This window comes from Rhincodon typus, chromosome 24, assembly GCF_021869965.1.
Source record: "Rhincodon typus isolate 14 chromosome 24, sRhiTyp1.1, whole genome shotgun sequence".
In the NCBI taxonomy this organism is placed as follows: domain Eukaryota; kingdom Metazoa; phylum Chordata; class Chondrichthyes; order Orectolobiformes; family Rhincodontidae; genus Rhincodon; species Rhincodon typus.
Window position 1 is genome coordinate 38898817 of NC_063355.1, and position 23782 is coordinate 38922598.

Sequence of the window (23782 nt, forward strand, 5' to 3'; positions counted from 1 at the left end):
AGATGTGGTGACCATCAGGTTAAACCACCAGCTGTTGTCTCTCTGCAGTGGGAGAGCGATCCTTTGGGACTACGGTGGCTTCAGCCTATCTCTTGAAAAGAGCCCATTTACCATTGGGAGACTTCACTGAAGAGGCCACCAAAGTAGCAGACAGTCAAAAGAGAGGTATGAGTGTGAAGTGCCTAGGCTGAGTGATGATACACTTGATTTGCCTTTCAAAGGAGGAAGACCAATGGGAGTGGGGGAGAGGGAGGTTTGTTGGTGAGACTAGAGAGATTCCAAAGTTCTTTGGTACTGCAGAAGGATGTGGAGAGGGAGGAAGATGAATTTTGTTTTTGAGCATGAGGAGCAGCATTATGAAGCTTTGAGATTGGGAATTACAACTCCAGCCTGGGACTACAAAGCAGACAAGGCAATTTGGCTAGATCCTGCTTTGGTTGTGTCAGCATCACAGTCCAACATCCATATTCCACCAACATTTATTTTTATTATGAATATAGATAACAGGGTCATAATTACTGAATATTATGTTTCTTTTTGGTGATGTTGATTGAGGAGTTGATATTGCCAAGACATCAGAGAGAACTACCCTGCTTTTCCTTGAAATAGTGCCATGGAATGTTTTACATTCACCTGAAAAGGAAGAAGGAGCCTCAGTTTAATGTCTCTTCTGAAAGACAGCATCTCCAACCGTGCAGTGCTCCCTTAGAACTGCACTGGAACAACACCCTGGGTGTTTCCAGCACTTAGGCCCCGATTGAGATTTGAACACAGGGTCTTCCTGGTTCAGAAGTAAATGCAATACCAACTGTGCCTTAGCTGATCATCGAAAGGTAGGCCAATGCTGGAATATTCTCCCTACTCCTGGTCCACTCTACTATGGTGATATCCAAAAGCAGTGTGGGTGTCTAGCAATGTTCCCTCTAAGCTATATGCGTACTCTGAGTACCAGACATGCTGATTGGAATGCATGGAACTCAAAGGTCTGCCCATCAAAAAAAAAAATTCGTGGGAGTATTTGATGCCCATCAGAAATATTTTAACATGGTGCCTCGGTTGACCTGGGTGTGAAGACTGGGCAAGTGGTGCATGTTACTGCTAGGTAGATGCCTATTCTTTAGCAAGGATAATATCTCACATGTCTGCAGTTTGCCTCGTCAAGCATAAATTTTCATCTTGCTATCCAGTGAAACTGCTGAGAAATGATCATTTAGTAGTTTCTGTACCTGTTGGCACCCACAAGTCCAGGTTTATGTCCAGGCAGCAAAATAATTTATTAGTTTAATTTTTTTATTAATTCAAGTACACTGTTATGATTCTGTTTGGGACCTTGAAATCTCAACACCCGGCATGTAATTGACAGAATTATGCCTTAAGAGTTTACTTTTTTTAAACTAAAACAAACTTTATTATGTATATAAAAAGACATTAATCAGAGCAAACACTACTTACTTAAAGCCACAACTTATGAAAACATACATCATAAATTCAGTTCTACTTTTTTACTTCACCCCAAGATTTATCTTCTCTTAAAAAAATCTTGGAGGTCAATTCAATTTTCCTGGGACCAACCCAAAAGGAATGCCACGGCCCTCCAGAATGTACTTTAAATCCACTGTGTATTCCAGCCATCCTTTGAGGTACAAATTGCTTGGAGATCCTTCCAGGAAGTTCACCTCCTGTTCACTATCTCTATCTTTTGAGATGCAGACAGCACCAAAAGAAAAGCTACAAAGGTGTCAGTCTGTTTCTGAACTGAACTATTTGTTTCCGCCAACAGGCACACATTGATGAAATCAAACCAGCGATCCTTTTAAGCAAGAACCTTCTCTGAATCATGGCCTCTTTGGTAACTTGACATATTTTCAAATGAGCTCAGAAAGGAACAAAACAATTAGTTTACCTTCAACGCAACTCTTTGATTCTATAAAAACTGAAAGAACTACAGATGCTGTAAATCAGGAACAAACATAGAAGTTGTTGGAAAAGCTCAGCAGGTCTGACAGCATCTGTGAAGAAAAGATCAGTTAATGTTTTGGGGCTGGTGACCTTTCGTCAGAATTCTCAGCTTTTCCAGCAACTTCTGCTTTTGTATCTTTGTTTCTATAACCCATATGAGAAATTCACATTTCTTATGGATATAATTTTCTTCTCTCCAGAATTTCATGCCCTGTTTTAAAATTTATTTTTATTTTGTTTAGATTTAGAAGCTGCATGCACATTTTACATCTTTTATTGAAGTAAGTGCAGAACATCTGGTTCCTTTACATGCCCAAAGATGGGTCATTTGCAGTTTAAGTTTTGCACTTCCACCTCTAACTTTGTAAAATTAACACAGGTTACCTTTCATATGTCATAAACCCAGACTTGCTTGACTTGCTTGACATCAGAGTTGCTTATCAGCTTCTCAATCTAATAGCCCCACTTATTTACAATTAAAACTTTAATTCTTGTAAAACTACAAGTTGTATTTGAAAAAATGCGAGTTATGCACTGGATATTTGCAACAAAGCCCTGGATCCTTTTAACGAACAGCATCTTATGTAAACTCATTTAATCATCTGAAATGACTTAGATCGGAATTCCTTAACGTACAAAAGAATAAGGAATGATCGCACTGAGAAATGAGATGAAGAAAGGAGTTGATTGGTCGCTGGAGAAAACCTGTTTCCTCTGATGGAAGAGTCCAGAACAAGGGGAACACAACTTTAAAATTAGAACCCGGCTATTTTTCGGGAAGTGCTTCTTTATACAAAGGGGTACAGGAACATTCTCCCGCATTAAGGGTTGTTGAGGGTGTGGGGAGGCATGGAGCGTGGATGCTGTCAATTGAAATTTTCAAACTGAGATTGCTTGAGTTTTATTCAACAAGTGCTATCACGATATTGGAACCAAGATTGATAAGTGGACTTGAAATAAGAACCAGACACGATCTAACTGAATGGCGGAACAGGTTTGAGGGGCTGAATGGGCTATTCCTGTGACATCCCTGTGTATCAGTTCCTCTGTGAGAGTGCTGAACAGAGATGCAACTTGCCGTGTCAGTTAAAACAAACTCCAGCTAAAGTTAACAAGATGTAGAGCTGGATGACCCTTCAAGGGTCTAGGCCTGAAATGTCAGCTTTTCTGCTCCTCTGATGCTGCTTGGCCTGCTGTGTTCATCCAGCTCTACACCTTGTTATCTCAGATTCTCCAGCATCTGCAGTTTCTTCTATCTCCAGCTAAAGTTGGTGCTTTAATATTACAAAAACCTCTCAGCACAGACTAGCTTAGAAAAGTATTTAAGTGTGTGGGTTACTTCCCTTTACAAAGCAGCCTGATTGAATTATATCCTGGAACATAGCCAAACCATGAGAAACTCTCTAGGGTCTTTTCAATGATATGCACAATTGAGCTGTAAGCTTGTTTGAAATTAACTGTAATACATTGAATGATACTTTCAGAATCCTTTTAAATGAAGAAGCAGAATATTTTATTAGGCAGACATTAAAATAAGTATTAACGGAGGGGAAATGTGTTGTTATAGCTTTAATCAAATAGGTAAAGATTAGGGCATTGGGAGTTGCAGTGATTGGGAACATTGTTCACTTCACCTCTGGCATTACAGTGTGGATCCAGGTTACAATCATGGGCTGAAACCCTCTCTCTTTCTCTTAAATGTCTACAGAGTTCCTACAGAAAACTTTTATTGTTCCTTGTTTTGTGGTTTTTTTTTCCCATTTTGCATTGTAAAGTTTCGGTCCGATTAGTGAAAAGTTTGTTGGAAACATAGAATCTAGGAGCAGGAGTAGGTCATTTGACTCTTCAAGCCTGCTCCTCCATTCAATCTGATCATTGCTGATCCTCTATAATGTACCTGAGACTCACCTACCTGCCAATTCCCATCCTCTTCATAGGCATGTCTCGCTTCCCCTTACATATGTTTGTGCTAGTTTTATTTTAACAGAGATGATAATACTTGCTGCTGTACTGTTTCCTGGGCACTGAACCAGCCTCCAATATAGTACGTGCTGTTTATTACTGAGGGTTTCGAAGTCATGTCTGACTCTGCCTCACTCAGTTTGTAACTCCTATCAGGAGTTATTGATAGTGATGGCGAAGCCTTTGTTGGGCAATACTTTACATGGCAACTAATTCCGCAGAGATTTAACTTAAAAGTTGGGGTTTTCTTAGCTCTGAAAAGGCTATTTGATTCTGTATTAGACCAGCAAAAGTTTGGAAAGTCTTTACACAGTTTCAAAAATAGAGATTGCTGGGAAAGCTCAGCAGGTCTGGCAGCATCTGTGGAGAGAAATTAGAGTTGGTGTTTCAGGTTGAACAACCCTTCCTCAGAACTTTCTGAGAACAGTTCTGAGGAAGGGTCACTGAACCCGAGATATTAACTCTGATTTCTCTTCACAGATGCTGCCAGATCTGCTGAGCTTTTCCAGCAATCTCTACATTTGTTTCTGATTAACAGCATCCGCAGTAGTTTCTGTTTTTACTTACACAGTTTTAGTTGGGAGTAGACCATGGGTCTATCATAGTTTGCAGATTGTCACCAATTTTGTAAGCTTGCTCCTAGTAGCTTTTAAAATATCTGGAATTGCACACCCACTCTGGTATCACAAAAGGAAGTTGACTGGTTGAGGTATATTGTTTGGCAGGTTCAGTTGGAGCATTACTATGTATCGAGCCAAGGTTTACCTTGGCTGATGACTAGGTGGAGTTGCAAAAAAAGGTTTAATCGCATCACAGTAACATTCTGCATCTTGCTAGTGCACCCTTAGAAGGGTAGATTATTTTTGATCTGTTAAAATTAAAGAGAATGCATTGAATGGAGTTTCTGTATTATAAAATTGACAGTAAGGATTAACAAATATTGTAACTAATAACTCGCAATGATATTTGATGGAAAACAGAACTGTTCCTGAGTGATGTTATGGTGTAGGATAAAAGAGGAGGCTAGTCCCTAAGAGCAAAATAGACTCTTTTGGGTCACGCAGTATGACAAGAAGTAAAAATACTTGGGCCTCTGAAAATGCAATGTTTTCTTTCCTGCCTGTGAAGTCGAAGTGAAGGATACGTTTCATCGTGGAGGAGAATACCAAGATTGCAAAGAGGAACTTAAGGTTTGAAGTAGCAAGCGTCCACCTCAAATCTGAACCCAAGCTCATGGGAAGCACAGGAGTTACCAAATCTATTCTCACCCTATCTCTGACTCACTGCCTGCCTTTTGCCATCTGAAAAGTGATGCCAAGAGTGGGTTTTATAAAACAGCAGGAAGTGGAGAAGACCGGGAGATGTAGGGAGTTCTACAATGCAGACATCCTGAAAAAGAGCATGTAGGAATGGAGGATGATTACATATTTCCAACAAGCAGACTTAGTCGGGATCAGACGTCCTGTATCGACCTGCACGTTTCCCCTTCTGCACAAGAGGGTGATGGTCGATCCCAGTTCCCTCTGGCAACCCATTTGAGATGGCAAGAGCCATTCTCTGACAATACTTGATGTACTGACCCAGTGTGGGATAGGTCTGCTATGTATCAAAACATTAAGCAGGAACACATCTGTATTGTGGAATTTCAGAACATAATGTGCCAGGCAGCATCCCACTCAACTCTCATATTGAGTTCTGGAAATTGACATGAAATTAACAGCTTCTCAAAAGTTAGCTATTACCTTTATAATCATCTATTTTTTTTGTTATGATCTTTAAATTCATGTTGATTTTATGCTCAAGGGTCCGCTAAATTGTGAACTCTGTTATGACAGACATGGGTTGTAAAAATATGCTCATTACTCCAGGGAAGATCATTAATTTACAGGTTCAAATCCAATGGGGATTGCCCGATAATGAAGACATAACTAAATTGGTGCTTCGATATTGCAATTAAATACTCTGTCAACTGGATGATACACAAATGAATGTCACAAGTCACTTAAGACTTGATTACATTTTTGTCTCAAATGCACTCCCTTTGCTCCCTCTTACACATCAAACAGAATTGACTCCAAATTGTTCCATTCACCACTTCCCAATTTAATTCCTCGGTCCAATCTGCTACATTGACACTCAGCGCACAGCCTGATAGCCATTTGTGCATCACCTCTCTTTACCTGGGGCCCTGAGGAGACTCACTGCTTCACATCTCCCCAAGTTCTCTGTTCGCTAACTCTCCAGGAGTGGGATATAGGACTGCAGCAGTGGTATTGTGTTATCCAGTGGAGTTTTGTTTCAGAGGACCAGATGCTGCAGTGCATGATATTCCTAATCTGTTTCCCAAACTTCAGAACAGGGATTCCTCACTTTGGTGAAGACCACACGTCACCAAGAAGCTTAGGAGACCAACGTTGCAAAGGTTTTCTGACGGAGACAGGGGAGATAGAGAGAAACTAGCTACCCCGGTGCAGAAAGCAGGATTTGTGTAGGGAGTGTCCTGAACAAGGGACATTACCTTAAATCAGAGATGAGCCATTCAGGGGTGAAGTCAGGAAGCAAACTTTCCTGGCAAAGAGTCCTGGAAACCTATGGAACACTGTTCAAGGTTGACGATCCATTGGCCTTATTTCTAAGTCAAGTATAGTTGCCTGGATGGGGGCAGCTCCAAAAACACTCAAGAAGTTGGACACCATCCAGGACAAAGCAGCCCGCTTAATTGGCATCACATCCACACGTGTCCAATCCCTCCACCACCGATGCTCAGCAGCAGTGTGTATATTATCTACAAGATGGAATGCAGGAATTCACCGAAGATCCTCAGACAGCACCTTCCAAAACCACAGCCACTTCCATCTAGAGGGACGAGGGCAGCAGATCCATGGGAACACCACCCACCTGCAAGTTCCCCTCTGAGCCACTCACCATCACTTCCATCACATATATGTTCCATATACTTGACTTCGAAATACTTTCAATGGATTTTCGTTTAACAAGAATATTAGGGATATGAACCAGGGTGGGTATGGTATTGTGAACATACAGATCAGCCACAATATATTTAAAGAGCTGAACACTGTTTGCAGAAAGATATAGATTGGTTAAGTGACTGGGCAAAGGTCTGGCAGATGGAGTACTATGTTGGTAAATGTGAGGTCATCCATTTTGATAGGAATAACAGCAAAATGGACTATTATTTAAATGGTGAAAAATTGCAGAATGCTGCCGTACCAAGGGACCTGGGTATCCTGGTGCATGAATTTCAAAAAGTTGGTTTGTAGGTGCAGCAGGTAATTAAGAAGGCAAATGGAATATTATCCTTCATTGCAAGAGGGATGGAGTTTAAAAACAGGAGGTTATGCTGAAGCCATATAGGGTGCTGATGTGGCCACACCTGGAGTACTGTGTACAGTTTTGGTCTCCCTACTTGAGAAAGGATGTACTATTCTCATCAGAATTTAGAAGGGGGAGTTTGTATAGAAACATACAAAATTATGAAGGGAATAGATTAGATAGAAGCAAGGACGTTGTTTCCACTGGCGGGTGAAACTAGGATTAGGGGGCATAGCCTGAAAATAAGGGGGAGCAGATTTAGGACTGAGTTGAGGAGAAACTTCTTCAGCCAAAGGGTTGCAAATCTGTGCAAATCCCTGCCCAATGAAGCAGTTGACGCTACGTCATTGAATGCTTTTAAGGCTCAGATAGATAGATTTTTGAACAGTAAAGGAATTAAGGATTATGGTGAGTGGGTGGATAAATGCAGCTGAGTCCACAAAAAGCTCGGCCATGATCTTATTGACAAAGGAACCAGAAGAAACATAGGAAAATTGAGTAAGTTTGGCCCTCTAAGCCTGCTGCATCGTTGAATATGGAAAATTATTGTTTGTAGTGAGTTATTGTGTTCTGGAATACTCTGCCCAAAAGGCTGGTGAAATCTAATCATTTTTGTTATTCACTCATAGGATTTGGGCATCTGGCTGGTCGGCATTTATTGCCCATTCCTAATTACCGTTGAGGAGGTGGTGGTGAGCTGCAGTCTAAGTACTGTAGGCACACATGCAGTACCATTCGGGCAGGAATTTTGACTGAGTGACACTGAAGGAAGGGTGATATGGTTCCGTGGCTTGGAGGGGAATTTGTAGGGGGTGGTGTTCCCATGTATCTGCTGCCTGTGTACTTTTAAATGGAAGTGGTTGTGGGTTTGGAAGATGCTGTCGAGGGATGCTTGGTGAATTTCTGCCGTGCATCTTGTAGATAGCACACACTGCTGCAATGAGTGATGATGGGGAGGGAGTGGATGTTTGTGGATGTGGTGCCAATCAACCAGGCTGCTTTGTCCTGGATGGTGTCAAGCTTCTTGAGTGTTATTGAAGCTGTACTCATCCAGATAAGTGGGGAGTATTCCATCACATAAATGTTCCATATACTTGACTCGAAACAAGTACCCAGAACATAGTATTTTCATTTGAGAGATGGGGAAAGGATTGCATAGATACTGGGTTTGTGAGAAATCATGGTGATTGATCCAAGAAACAGTGCAGGAGCTGCTGGCTACAAAGATAGGCTGGGCAGGCAGCCCAGCTCGATAAGCTGGCGTTTTTTCAACAATTTCTTTAAAAAGAATAAAACAAAAGACATCCCTGTAACTTGTACAACCCCTCACATCTGCCGCAGTTTCCCCATGCCCCATCCATACTAAACCACTGCCACCTCGAACAAACGCCATCTATAAATTTGCTGATGACATGACTGTGATGGGATGGATATCTAACAACGATGAGTGAAAATAGAGAAGGGAGATAGAGGGCTTGGTGATGTGGTGCAATGATAATAATGTATCTCTCAATGTCAGCAAAACTAAAGAACCGATCATTGACTTCTGAAAGAAAGGATAAGAACACACTCCCATCTACATCAATGGAACTGAGGTTGAGAAGGTGGAGAGCATCAAGTTCCTAGGAGTGACGATAACTGACAACCTGTCCTGGACTTCCCATGTAGATGCGACAGTCAAGAAGGCACAACAACACCTATTCTTCCTCAGGCGGTTCAGGAAATTTGGCATGTCCATAAGGTCCCTCCCCAACTTCTACAGATGCACCATTGAAAGCATACTGTCCGGGTGCATAACGGCCTAGTATTGCAACTGCTTTGCCCAGGATGGTTAAAAAAAGACTACAGAAGGTGTTGTGCACAGCCCAGACCATGAGGGAAGCCAACCTTCCATCCATGGACTCTATTTACACAGCTCGCTGCCACAGAAAAGCTGCCAACATCATCAAAGACCCATCGCACCCTGGGTACTGACCTCCTACAACCTCTTCCATCAGGCACAAGATGCAGAAGATACAGAAGCTTGAACTCATGCATGAGCAGGTTCAGGAACAGCTTCTTCCTGGCCATTATCAGACTGATGAATGGACTGTCTAGCCTCAAATAACACTAATCCTGCTAACGTTCATCCCACTTTGCGCACACCCTGTGCACTGTAACCTGTATGCCTCTGTCTAAGTTTTTTTGATCTGTGTATCCTTGCTTAATATAATCTGCCTTTACTGTTTGTAAACAAAGCTTTTCACTGTACTTTAGTACACATGACAATAAATCAATCTATCATGCCCTCCTTGCATCCCCAATGATTATTCATACTCTCCATGCCAAACTATGTCCTGCTACCCACATCCCATGTTCCTTTAATCCAACTTAGTGCCAACTCATGTCAACCTGTGCCCTCAAGCTATCATCCTTGCCCTTGTGTCTACCATATCAACTCACCTCAATGTCCGGAGATAGCAAGCCCGACCCGAAACGCCAACTTTCCTGCTCCTCTGATGCTGTCTGGCCTGCTGTGTTCCTCCAGCTCCACACTGTGTTGTGTCTAACCTCATGTCCACCATGAGCTGACCTCATGTTGATACTCATTTAAAAAGAAGTGGCTTTTGGAGCTAGGGTTAATAATGTAACGTAATTGGAAAGCATACACATATTATTATGAAATAATATTGACTCTCAGGGTGAAATGTGTCACAGTTGAACTGAACACAATCGAAATAGCTGCAATGCCACCTCCATTTTCCAATCCTCCATCCCTTTTAATTCCCCTCCCCCTCTGCAACCCAACTCCTGGGTTGTGTACCCTGGCAAACAACTAGACAATACTATCACATGGTGACAACACCATCAGGCCCATCACTCATTACAGCGTCAGACTGAGGTTTTCATTTTGTCCATGGCACATCTTGTTTTCTCTGCCCCCTCCCTCTGTCCACCTCCACAGGTTCAAAGGTTCAAACTGAGGCATTGCCATTTGCTCTAACACTGAGAGATAGAATGAAATATCATGAAAGGTTGTAGCAAGCCAGATTTGATTCAATCATGGGTCTGATGGCTTGATTCAACTGGTATTTGGTCAATGTTCTTTGAACTCTTCAAACTGCATCCAAGTGATATATCCATTTCATAGGGTCGTACAGTCATACAGCACAGAAACAGACCCTTTGGTCCAACCAGTCCATGCCAACTATGTTCCCAAACTGAACTTAGTCTCACCTGCATGCACTTATTCCATATCCCTCCAGACATTTCTTATTCATGTACTTACCTAAATGTCTTTTAAACATTATTATTGTACCCACATCCACCACTTCCTCTGGAACTTCATTCCACATTTGAGTCACTCTGTATAAAAAAGTTGCCTCTGATGTCTTTTTTAAATCTTTCTCCTCTCACCTTAAAATATGCCCCCTAGTCTTGAAATCCCCCACCCTAGGGAAAAGACATCTGCCATTCACCTTATATATACTCCTTATTATTGTAGAAACCGCTCAACCTCTTAGATCCAGTGAAAAAGTTCCAGCCTATCCAGCCTCCCTTAGTAACTCAAACTCTCCATTCCCAGAATCATCCTGGTAAATCTCTTCTGAACCCTCTCAAGCTTAATAATTTCATTACACTGAGACCTAGACTCAGTTTTCGAATAATGTAACGAGTTAAAAGCAGTGTTGGATTGTCTATCAGTAACAAAAAGAAGACCTCATAGTTTGTAGCTTAGTTTGATACAGCTTTTGACCATGTGGAGCCTTCTTTCCCTCAACTCAAACAGATCCTATTGAGCAAAACAGTGTCATTAACAGAGAGCAGTCCCCACATCGACACAGCAATCATTGTTTACTTTACAAGCACAATGCACAGGCAGTGGCCAAATCAATCATAAAGCCTCTCTTCATTTAGAAAGAAAGATGTTTGGAAATGTTTCCATGCAGTTCAAACTGCATATCACACTTTGATGGTGTGGGATCGTATTCAATAATGACCGAGTTTGTTGAGTGGCAAAAATAGCATCTTTATTGAGCATCCACAGTCGTACAGCATGAGGTGGCAATGGAATCCCAAGTACAGTTTTACAGTGAGAGATAATAAGAACTGCCGATGCTGGAGTCAGAGATAACGCAGTGTGGAGCTGGAGGAACACAGCGGGCCAGGCAGCATCAGCGGAGCAGGAAAGCTGACGTTTCGGGTCGGGACCCTTCTTCAGAAATGGGAGAGGGGGAAGGGAGCTAGGAAATAAATAGAGAGAGGAGGGGTAGGGCTGGGGAAGGTAGGTGGGATGCTGATAGGTGAGTGCAGGTAGGCAGTGGTGGGGATTGGTCAGTGAGGTGGGAGGAACAGATAGGTGGGAGAGAAGATGTCCATCCTGGACCTCCTCCAGTGTCACAACGACGCCACACCGAAACTGGAGGGGCAGCACCTCGTATTCCGCCTTAGGAGCCTACAACCCAATGGTCTCATTGTGGACTTTACTAGTTTCAAAATCTCCCCACCCCTGGCCTCATCCCATGACCAACCCTCCTTCTCATCCCCACTTCCTTGACCTGACACAACCTGTCCTGAGGAATCAGGAGATGGTTTGAGCACTTGCTAAATGCTGGCTGTTACTCCTGATGGGATTAGAATGTCTGTCAGGTCTGAACTTGCATAATTAAGAGGTGTTAGTCCTTTTGCCTTTGAAGTTAGCAATGTTAGCAAAAGTACTAGACCTATATGGTCTAAATAAGTGAGAAATTATATGTGTAAAAGTATAGAGGATATTAAACTGATTTCCCACAGCTGGTTCATGAGATTTCGTTTACAATTGCCGGTTTTGACAGTTCTTACACATTCATTCATGCAGTTTCATGGAAGCGCTCTTTGATAGTGAGTTCCTTAAAGGGGGTTGCAGCCCTATTTAATATGGATTTAAAAAGTGATTCCTAGTGGATGAAACTGTTTGAAGTTCTGCAACTTATTCAGGTCCCGAGAGATGGTTTATAATCTTTCCAAAATTTTGAGTGAGTTATGGAGACACTCTGGTAGGCATGGCATTGTTCTGAGTAGGTTACGGTATTAACACTTATTCGGCTGTAACCTTTGATACAGAAACAGGTCTAAACATTGCTTGCAGCATGGAGCCAATAAGAATCAATAGGTGTAAAGAAACAGTAATGGGTTGGAAGGGCTGTTTAATTTAGTTTATCTTGTAAGAGTAAAATGTGCTAAAAAAGATGCGGTTTTATGGATGTGTGAATGGAAACGCGGTATAGTAAACGTAGGGCACTTGTGAGTGAGTTAATAAAGAGTTATGGATGAATGAACGGAAATGCAGTATAGAAAACATAGAGCGCTTGGGATTGAAATAGTAAAGAGAATCATAATACAATATCTCACAATGAGCAGAGGTTTGATGTGAACTGTTTTAAGGTGTTGTTCTTCCTTCTGAACCCCTTGTGCGCTCCAGAACTGAGCACAGGACATCTCAGTAAATTACCAAGAGAAAACAGCACTGTTCCAAGTATTCTCAATCTTAGTTCATAGACCCTTGTCTACTTAGTCCCACTGGTTCAGGTACAATTGGAAAAACAAAGAGTTTTGTCTATGATGTATCATTTATTGTATTCTTGCTGATTTCAGCACTACTGGGGGTCATAATCAGTGACTTCAAGTGTTATCTGCAGACGACACAGAAGGCTTAGCTCAGACAGGCTAATTTATAGAGGGAGTACTGGTTGCTGATTCGTTGGCAGGATTGTTGGGAAGGAAAGTGAGTAATTGTACATTTTTTACATTAATTCAGAGATGTAGTCTTTACCAGCATTTTTTGCTCATCCCTAATTGCAGAAGAGAAGGTGATGATGAGCTACCTTCTTGAATCGCTGAAGTCTCTGATCTCTCATATATTAGTTTATTTAATATTAGATTTTACATATTGATTATTTTATTTATATTATTTTATATTTATAATGGAGTTGATCTTTCTCTGCACCTACTCTGTAGCTGTAACACTATATTCTGCATTGTGTTCTATTACTTTAATGTAATTGTGTAAAGTATGATTTGTCTGGTTAGCATGCAAAACAATTCTTTTCACTGTATCTCGGTACAAGTGACAACAATATTTCAAATCAAATCAAATTTCTGTGGTGTAGGGGCACACGCAGTCACGTTAAAGAGGGTGGGCCAGAATTCTGACACAATGTCACTGCAGGAACAGTGGTATATTTCCAAGTCAGGATAGCGAGTGGCCAGAAGAGGAACTTGCAGGTGATAGTGTTCCCACATATCTGCTGCTGTTATCCTCTTAAATGGAAGTGGCCAATGCTTGGAAGGTGTTGATGTAGGAGCTTTGGTGAATTTCTGCAGTGCATCTTCTAGATGGTACACATTTCTGCTACTGAGTGTCAGTGGTGGAGTGAGTGGACGTTTGTGGATGTGATGCCCATCAAGCGGGCTGCTTTGTCCTTGACAGTGTCCAGCTTCTTGAGTGTTGGTGGAACTGCACCCATCCAGGCAAGTGGGGAGTATTCCATCACACTCCTGATTTGTGCCTTGTAGATGGTGGACAGGTTTTGGGAAATCAGGCAGGCGAGCTACTCACAACACTACTCTTGATAGTGTTGTTGATGAAATCTTCCACCACTTTACTGATCAGAGTGGACTGGTAGCTCAGTAGTTGGCCGGGTTGGATTTGTCCTGTTTAATGTGTGCAGGATATACCTGGGCAATTTTTCCATATTGTTGAGTGTATGGTAGTGCTGTAACTATACTGGAACAGCTTGGCTAGGGGGCATGGCAAGCTCTGGAGCACAAGTCTTCAGTTCTGTTGCCAGCACTTTGCAGTCTAGTCCCTCCAACTGTTTCTTGATATTACATTGAGTGAATAGAATCGGCTGAATTGTTGCATCTGCAATGCCAGGGACTCTGAAGGAGGCCGAAACGAAACATCCACTTGGCACTTCTGGCTGAAGATTGTTGAAAATGCCTTAGCCTTACTTCTGGCACTGATGTGCTGGACTCCCCTATTATTGAGGAGGGGGATATTTGTGAAGCCTCCTCCTCCAGTGAGTTATTTCATTGTCCACCACCATTCACAACTGAACGTGGTTAGAATACAAAGCTTAGAACAGTGGTTAGCACTGTTGCCTCACAGCGCCAGGGACCCGGGTTCGATTCCACCCTCGGGCGACTGTCTGTGTGGAGTTTGCACATTTTCCCTGTGTCTGCGTGGGTTTCCTCCGGGTGCTCCGGTTTCCTCCCACAGTCCAAAGAATTGCAGGTTAGGTGAATTGGCCAAGCTAAATTGCCTGTAGTGTTGAGGGATGTGTAGATTAGGTGGGTTATAGGGGGATGGGTCTGGGTGGGATGCTCTGAGGGCCAGTGTGGACTTGTTGGGTCAAAGGGCCTGTTTCCACACTGTAGGGGTTCAATTCTATCTGATCCATTTCTTTTTGTGTGATAGATTTCTCTATCACTTGCTGCTTTTACTGTTGACACACAAATTTTCCTGTGTTGTGCGTTCACCATGTTGACATATTATTTTTGGGTATGCCTGGTACTGCTCTTGGCATGCCCTGCTACACTCTCCATTGAACCAGGGTTGATCCCCTGGCATGATGGTAATGGTTGAGTGGGGGATATATCGGGCCATGAGTTTGAAGATTGTGCTGGAGTACAGTTTTGCTGCTGTTGATGGCTCACAGTGCCTCATAGGTGCCCCATCTTCAGTAACTTAGATCTGTTCCAAGTCTATCCCATTTAGTATAGTGGTCATTCTACCCAACACAATGGAGAGAGTCCTCAATGTCAAAGATTGAACACAACTGCTGATTTTCCAATTTTTGCCTTTGAACTAAGTGAAAAGTTAAAGTTCACAGAGCAGGCAGTGCCATAGCCAAATATTAAGGAAGAAAATGAGCCAAGACATGAGTTCTGCTTCACAGTCAAGTCTGTCTGGAATAGTCATGAATTTTCATAAAAATGAAAGAAATAGGAGCAATAAAAATTAATGTGGCCCAATCTTTCCTGAAAAGCAACATGTAGTTTTTGTAATTAAAGTGAAACAAAGAACTGAGGACGCTGTAACTCTGAAACAAAGACAGACATTGTTGGAGAAACTCGGCAGGTCTGGCAGCATCTGTGGAGAGAAAGCAGAGTTAATGTTTTGGGTTCGGTGACCCTTCTTCAGGACTGATGGTGGCTAGGAAAAGGTGGAATGTTGCTGAAGACAGGGGTGGTGGAGGGGAATAAAGGAGTAAGAAATAGGTGAAGACAGAGTTCTGAGGGAGAGAAGGGATGTTAGGCAGACAAAGGGATTGGCAATGGTAAGCCAGGGAGCAAAAAAAGCTGCCAATTGGGACCATTAGTGGGTGAAAATGCATTGTCTGTGCTGAAAGAAGCCTGTGTGATGACAGGGCCTGAGGTGTGGGAGTACGTAAAAGGCTGGGAAGAACGTATTCAGGCTATAAACTTATTGAACTCACAACTGAGTCCTGAAAGCTGCAGGCACCTCAAGTAGAAAATGAGATGCTGTTCTTCCAGCTTGTGCTGAACTTCGCTGCAAGGCAACAGAGACAGGAATGTTGGCCAGGGAACATGGCAGTGTGTTAAAGTGCCAGGCAACTCGATACTTGCAGTGATCTTTGCAAACAGAACGTAGGTGTTCCGTAATGAGGGCATCCAGTTGGCATTTCATTTCCCCAGAGTAGAGGGGACCACATTGTGAGCAGTGAACACAATAGACTAGATTGAGTAAAGGGTAGGTAAAGCGCTGCTTCACCTGGAAGGTATGGTTGGGGCCTTTGGTAATGAGATATTAAATGATCAGGTGTTACACCTACTGCTATTGCATGGGAAGGTGCTGTTGGGTCGTGGGGAAGCGTTGGGAGTGGAGGAGGAGTGGAACAGGATGTCCCGGAGGGAATGGTTCCTGCAGAAGGCTGACAAGGGAGAGAAGGGGAATAGGTGTCTGGGGATGGTATTCCGTTGGAGTTGACAGAAATGAGCAGTTCATGATCCTTTGGATGTGGATGCTGGTGGCATGGTAGGTGAAGGACTAGGGGGACCCTATCACTGTTCTGGGAGGGAAGATAAGGGATGAGGGCAGAAGCATGGGAGAGGAGTTCGACACAGCTGAGGGCCTTGGCAACCACAGTGGTGGGGAATCTTTGGTTGAGGAAACAGGTGGACGTTTCTGAGCCCCTCCCCTCCCCCCGAAGAAGGTGACATTGCCAGAATAGATGCAATGGAGACAGAGAAATTGGGAGAATGGAGTGGAGTCCTTACAGGAAGCAGGGTGTGAGAATGTAAAGTCAAAGTAACTGTGAGAGTCGTTTGGTTTGTGGAGTGTATCAATGGCCAGCCTATCCACAGAAATGGAAACAGAGAGATCGAGGAAGGGAAGGGAGGGGTCAGAGACAGACCAAGTGAAGGTGAGAACAGGTTGGAAATTGAACGCAAACTTGGTAATTCTTTCTAATTCCATATGAGAGAGGGAGGCCACACCGATGATGTTCTCAATGTACTGGACAAAGAGTTGTATGTGGGGCCAGAGTAGAATTGGAACAAATTCCAATTTTGTACCCCACGTAGAAACAGGTATAACTGGCATCCATGCTGGTACCCAAGGCTACATCTTTGATCTGAAGAGAGCAAGAGGAATTTTTGTAACTTTACCACATTGAGAAGGTACAGGTTGAAGACATTGATAACAGACTCTGGATTCACATCTGGATGCTCGACTTAGTTGCAGAAAAAATGCCTGCTACATGGGCCAAGCTCCAAACAATGGGCCCTGAGATAGATCAAATATCAAATCAAGGAGCATTTACCAGAGTTTGTTTTTGATACTGTGTTCACCTCTGTCATCCACCCTAGACATAAGGTCCATCTATTCAACCTCAACAAAGCATCCACTACATTGGCATCAATGAGGTGACAGAGGAAAGATTTAAAAGGGAGCTATGGGGCAACTTTTCCATGTGGAGGGTGGTGTGTGTGTGGAATGACCTGCTAAAGGAAGTGGTGGAGGCTGGTACAATTACAACATTTAAAAGGCATATGGGTGTGTACATGAATAGGACAGATTTAAAGGGATCTGGGCCAAATGCTGGCAAATGGGACTAGATTAATTTGGAATATCTGGTCATCATGTACAAGTTGGACCAAAGGGTCTGTTTCTATGGTGTACAGCTCTATGATGTAATTGCAGTTTTGCAAACAGGTTAACACTGTAACCCCATATCCACCAGTCACTGTGTTGATGTTGCCCAACCGCATCTATCGTCAAAAGCCGATGGTTGGAAAAAGGAGGAGACTTTCCCCTAAATGTGTAGTGCTGTGTGTAAGTAAATCTCACCGAGGTCCCATTACACTTGCGCAAGTGAAAACTTGGAACAGAAGGTTGGGCACATGAATTTCGAATCAACAGGCTGGATGTCTCAAGAAAGACAAGAAAGTGCCCATATTGAGACAACAAATGTTGAATTAATGAAATAGTTGCCAACAACATTATTTACTTGAAGATGTTGTTAGTAACATAATTAGACAGGACTTCATTGTTTGTGGATTTCTATTGCAAACTATGGCAGGAGATATTATGGTGTGCTCACTGCAATGGCTTTGCCATGTTGAGACCCTAGCCTCATCTTTCAGCTCCAGACATGGTGTCCCAGCTGTTGCCTTTGCTGAGGCTGAAGTATCTGTTAAATTGTCACACAGTTCTGTGGCATTAGTTTTATGATCTCCTCAGGGCCATTGTAAAGCAAAGTCTTATGTGCTGTGATTACACAAGGTGAATTGCCCTATATCTGCTAATGAAATAGCTTCTCTCTCTGATGATTCAGTGGGGACTTGGCTACAGTTAGCCGCTTAATCAGGCATCTGCTCTGCGCATCTGACTGGGAGAAACCGAACATGAAGTTCAGACACTGAAGCATCAATGGCTCCTTCCCAGCTACCTGAACCAGGAGGCTGGTGCCCAGAGTTGAGAAATAACTGCTGGCTAATGGGATAACACGGTGTAGAGCTGGATGAACACGGCAGGCCAAGCAGCATCAGAGGAGCAGGAAGGCTGACGTTTCGGGCCTAGATCCTTCTTCAGAAAATCTTTTTCTGAAGAAGGGTCTAGACCCGAAACGTCAGCTTTCCTGCTCCTCGGCCTGCTGTGTTCATCCAGCTCTACACCTTGTTATCTCAGATTCTCCAGCATCTGCAGTTCCTACTATCTGCTGGCTAATGGAGCTACTTTTAGATGGAAAAGGAGTGCAGTCATTTTTAAAAGACCTTGAATGTTTTCTTTATTATTGGGTGTTCACAAGGAAGTGTCTGCAGGAAGGAGAGTGGGACTATGAATTTGCATTTCTGCTCCTCATTTGCTCTCCGTCATGCAAAGCTACCTTTAGGACATTTGCCTGTGTGACAGAAATGTCTTTACGGCTTCATCGTAACAGGTTTTTTTTGTCCAAGCACAATATTCCATACTTACGCATCCAAATTGTATATCCTAACGCAGTGCTGTATTTATTTATCCTCACAAGTTCTTCATGTTTTCATCAAAAGCAACATGCATTTCTCTTTTGCTTTTGCTAAGTATTAATTGAATGGATTCACCAGTGTATAATCCCACAGGTTTAAGTCATTCTCTGACACCACCATTTTAGATTGTAGCAGGCTGAGGCAACCAGGCAATAAGCATCACAAGCCCAACACCCTTTGTGGTTTACAAAAAAGAATGATAAACTGTGCAAGGTGGAATGTTGGACTTAAGAAACAAGTTTTGGGAGCCCTACAGGCTCATCATAAAAGGAGAACAAGTCATGTTTGTGGTACAAAACTGAAAACTAAGGCATGCATTTGACATGCACAGCCCTCAGCATTCTGAAGCACTTGGACAGGTCAAACAAGATATCTGAGAGCTGTGTATATCAATGTGTTCCTTAGTTTTCATTTCTCTACCACAAACGTGAGATGATGAGCCTGCAGTGCTCCCAGGGTCCTACCATTTGACATGTTTTCCCTGAAGCACCAAGGATCTGGTGTACATGTCTCCCAGTCCCTTAAGGGAGTGGAACAGGTAGACAAAGTGATTAAGAAGACATCAGAGATACTTGCCAAGGCATAGAGCTTATGAGCAATGGGGTGATGCTGGAACTGTCTAAGCCATTGTTTAGGCCACAGGTAGAATATTGTGCGCAGTTCTGGAATCCACATTATAGGAGGTGTGTGATAGCACGGGAGAGGGTGTAGAGGAGATTTTCCAAGATCTTGCCTTGGCTGGAGAGTTTCAGTTATGAAGAGAGATTGAATAGAGTGGTGTTGTTTTCAATGGAGCAGAGGAGACTGAGTGGGGATATGATTGAGATGTATAAAATTATGGGAGGGACATATGGTTAGGGGCATAGACAGGAAGGAACTTGCCCCTTGATGGAGTGATCTTGACCAGAGGAATAGACTTAAGGTAAGGGGCAGGAGGTTTAGAGGAGATGTGAGGAAATGTTTTCACCCTGAAGGTGGTGAGAATCTGGAACTCACTGCCTGTAAGGGTGATAGAAGTAGAAACCCTCATAACATTGAAGTAGTATTTGGACGTACATTTGCATTGCCAAGGTATACAAGGCTCTGGGCTCAGTGCTGAAAAATTGGATTAGAATAGTTAGGTTAGTTTAGAATTTTTAGGTAGTTTAAAATAATTAGTTAGATTTTGACCAGTGCAGACTCAATGGGCCAAAGGCCTTTTGCTGTGCAGGAGACATCTATGATTCTGTGATGACTCTCCCTCAAAGTTAATGAGTTGCTTACTTCAGCAGCTCCGTTAGGAAACCACTGGACAGAGTTAGTACAAATAATGCTGATTTAGAAGCTTCCAGATGGATGCCTGGTCTGCAACATATTCGCTAATCTGAGCTGAGGTATTGAATTTGTTTGGACTGAGGGTGACCACTCAGAGTTTACATTTCTGACTCATGACCAATGTTTCCATTCAGGGAAATGTGTGCATCAGCCGAGTGTATAACTGTGTTAATGTTGGCTTCAGTGTCCATGAGTCTGCCAATCCAGTGTCAGACATGATGGATGTCTCTTGGATGGGATATTCAGAGGCAGTTGACACCAGGAACCCTGGGCCTGACCTTACCAACAACTGTTGGAGTTGGAAAAACAAAATGAGTATTTCCTTTTGCGTGTGTTTCTGAGTTCGGTTACCTCAGATGTGAAAAAGAAGCCTTTGCGAATTGTAATATCTTATTTGTTTGCTCGACAGAGTGGCCGGAGTTTGTGAAGAACTATGCACCTTGGTGGGCATCCCACACACTTGACTGGTTGAAATATGGCAAGAAGGTCCTGGTGGTTCATTACGAAGATCTGAAACGTGACCTCTTTAACCAGCTGAAGAAAATGGTGTCCGTGCTGGGCCTTAACGTTTCTGATGACCGGCTACTTTGCGTTGAAAGCCAAAAGGACGGCAATTTCAAACGCTCCGGCCTACGCAAACTGGAATACGATCCCTACACGCCCGAGATGAGGAAGATGATTGACATTTTCATCAAGACTGTTGACACGGCCCTCAAACTGAGAAACCTGACTGGTGTCCCTGAGGACTATGCCCCCAGATGATTTTGTCGGTAAATGCGTTCGAAACGTTGGCTGTATCTCCTTTCCCTTTCCCTGGCCAGGACTACTCTCCACCCAGTGGGTGGCTTCTTTTTTAATATTCTGCAGCTATTAGCTTTCCAAGTGCATCAACTGTCTAGAGTAAAGGTCACCAAATGCAGATGGGGTTAGTAACCTTATAGCGTAGACATGCCAGCAGACAATCTTTAGCAAGTGGGGTGTCACGAGTAAGGGAAAGTGATTGACATGAAACCCGTGCTACTTTTTTTAACCAGAGCAAACAGTTTGGCAAACAGGCTCTTTGAAGCTGAACAATACTCTTAGTTATGGCTTTTATCGTTTTGCTTGAGCTGAGGAATGGTGCTACCCACCTACAGAGGGAAGGGATTATCCGGTAATAATCTCAAAGGAATCTGGCCCTCTGTAGTTAATTGGAGTGAAACTGGGGTAATGGAGATGACTGGTACGGTCTCCTTGTTTACATAGAGGGAAGTGGAGGAGAGGGGTAAGTTGGAGAGAAGCATTTCAACAGCGGCCTAACACCTACCTATTTCAAAATCATGATGGGTATGGTGTAGCTCACTGCTGTCAGCAGCCAATCCACAGATGGTTTGAGAAAGTGACCATTGTCTTTCCTTTCTGTACCTCTCAGAATTTGCATTAATTTTGGACTGTTGTTGTCTGCTGTTGAGGACTGTTGCATCCAGTCAGCAAGTGCACTTGATGTGGCTAACGCATCTAATGCAAGGAGACAGTACGTCCTGTTGGCTACTCCTTTCGCACTTCAGAACAGGATTAAACGTTCCTGACCTCCACCACCTGTCGAATTGTGGCAGCTCATTTCAAAATTCCCTAAATGTGTTCCATCACTGGATATCTGGGAATAGCAGCAGATCACACCTTGCTGACATAGGGACGGGTGGGATGACTCTGATGTACAGCCTTTGGTTTGTCAAGTTGACTGCACAATCCATTCTTGTTTCAGTGAGAGCTGACCAATGGAAAAGAACAACTGTCTTCGACTGTGAAGTAGGTCTTAAAGCATTGCACCAGAAGAGTGAGCAGAAACATGATCCCACCAGTAATTAATTCGTACATACAGGGGTTGCAAAGTTTCGCCATAGTCAAGATCACATGGGCTGCCTAAATCAATAAATTGCTTCTATCTCTCCAATTTTCCATGAAAACCTCAATTAATGCCTTTAGCCAAACAGTAATTAAAACTGTAGTCATCTCGCCTCTGCAACTTGACCAACCAGGTTGTTGCTAAATTATTTCAGCCTGCAGTTCTGCTGCTGAGTCCCTTGAGGGAAAATAAATGCCCCGAACACTCTGGGGATGAGGCAGATGCTGGAGGGAATTGGACCCATCACCCCAGACACAGGTCAGAGGTAAGCTCCTTTAACAGATTGCTTCAGTTCTCGAGGTGAGGCAGGCAGTTTTCATAGAATCATAGAATCCCTACGGTATGGAAACAGGCCCTTCAGCCCAACAAATCCACACTGCCCCTCAGAGCATCCCACCCAGACCCATCCATCATAACCCACCCAATCTACACATCCCTGAACACTATGGGCAATTTAGCATGGCCAATCCACCCAACAGTTTTGCTTCTCAACGTTTCAAGGGCTGGCCTTCTGAATAAGTTATCAACTTGGAATTTCGAGAGGCCTTATCCAAAAGGATTTAAATCTTCTCAAAAGAATTGTAACTCCCACACAATCAGCTAAGGCCCTTGCTCCAGCAAAAATAGGCTCAGCCTGAACTCAGCACTGAGTTTGAATAGCATTGCTGGATGCAGGAATTCCCACATTTGGTAATCACAACCTACCCCCACTACCCCTTCCTCAGCAAAAACAGGATCTATTGGAAATAGAACATAGAACGTAGAGCAGTACAGCACAGGAACGGGCCCTTCGGCCTACAATGTGGTGCTGAACATGACGCTAAATGAAACTAATCCCTTCTGCCCACCTTTGGCCCATAGCCCTCCATTCTTTATATAGTCATGTGCTTATCGAAAAGTTCCTTAAATGCCCCTATTGTATCTGCCTCCACCACCACCCCTGGCAGCGCGTTCCAGATTCCTACCACGCTCAGTGTAAAAAAACTTGCCCCTCACGTCTCTTTTGAACTTTACCCCACTAACCTTAAATAGATGTCCCCGGGTATGAGATATTTTGGGATAAAGATTCTGACCATCAACCATATCTATGCATCTCATAATTTAACAGACTTCTGTCAGGTCTCTCCTCAGCCTCTGCCGCTCAAGAAAATACATTCCGAGTTTTTCTAGCCTCTCCTTATAGTTCATATCCTGTAATCCAGGCAGCATCCTGGTAAACCTCTTCTGCACCCTCTCCAAAGCTTCTACATCCTTCCTGTAATGTGGTGACCAGAACTGAATATGATACTCTCAGTGTGGCCCAACCAAAGTCTTATAACTGACTCTTGTACTCAAATCCCTGACCAATAAAGGCAAGCATGCCATATACCTTCTTTACCACCCGATGTACTTGTGCGGCCACTTTCAGGGAACTGTGGATTTGTACCCCAAGATCCCTCTGTACATTAATGCTATTAGAGTCCTGCCATTAACTGTATACTTTTCCTTAACATTTGATCTCCCAAAGTGCAGCATCTCACACTTACCCAGATTAAACTCCATCTGCCATTTCTCCGCCCATATCGGCAACTGATTTATATCCCGCTGTAACCTTTAACAACCTTCTACGCTATCCACAACTCCACCAATTTTTGTACTGTCTGCAAACTTACTAACCTACCCATCTACATTTTCATCCAAATCATCTATATATATCAAAAACAGCAGAAGTACCAGTACAAATCCCTGTGGAATACCACTAGTCACGAACTTCCAGCCCCAGAAACATCCATCGCTACCCTCTGTTTTCTGTGGGCAAACCAATTCTGAATCTATGCA

At 43.1% G+C, this 23782-nt stretch overlaps 1 protein-coding gene across 1 annotated transcript in view; it reads left to right on the forward strand.

The window, feature by feature from the left end:
- wscd2 (WSC domain containing 2) overlaps positions 1–22945 on the forward strand; it is a 538109-nt gene extending 515164 nt beyond the window's left edge. The window contains exon 11 of the mRNA XM_048611624.1: positions 20489–22945. Within this exon, the coding sequence (XP_048467581.1) occupies positions 20489–20841 (353 nt within the window). The 3' untranslated portion in view covers positions 20842–22945. The remainder of the gene's footprint in view (positions 1–20488) is intronic.
- The last annotated feature ends 837 nt before the right edge of the window (positions 22946–23782 follow it).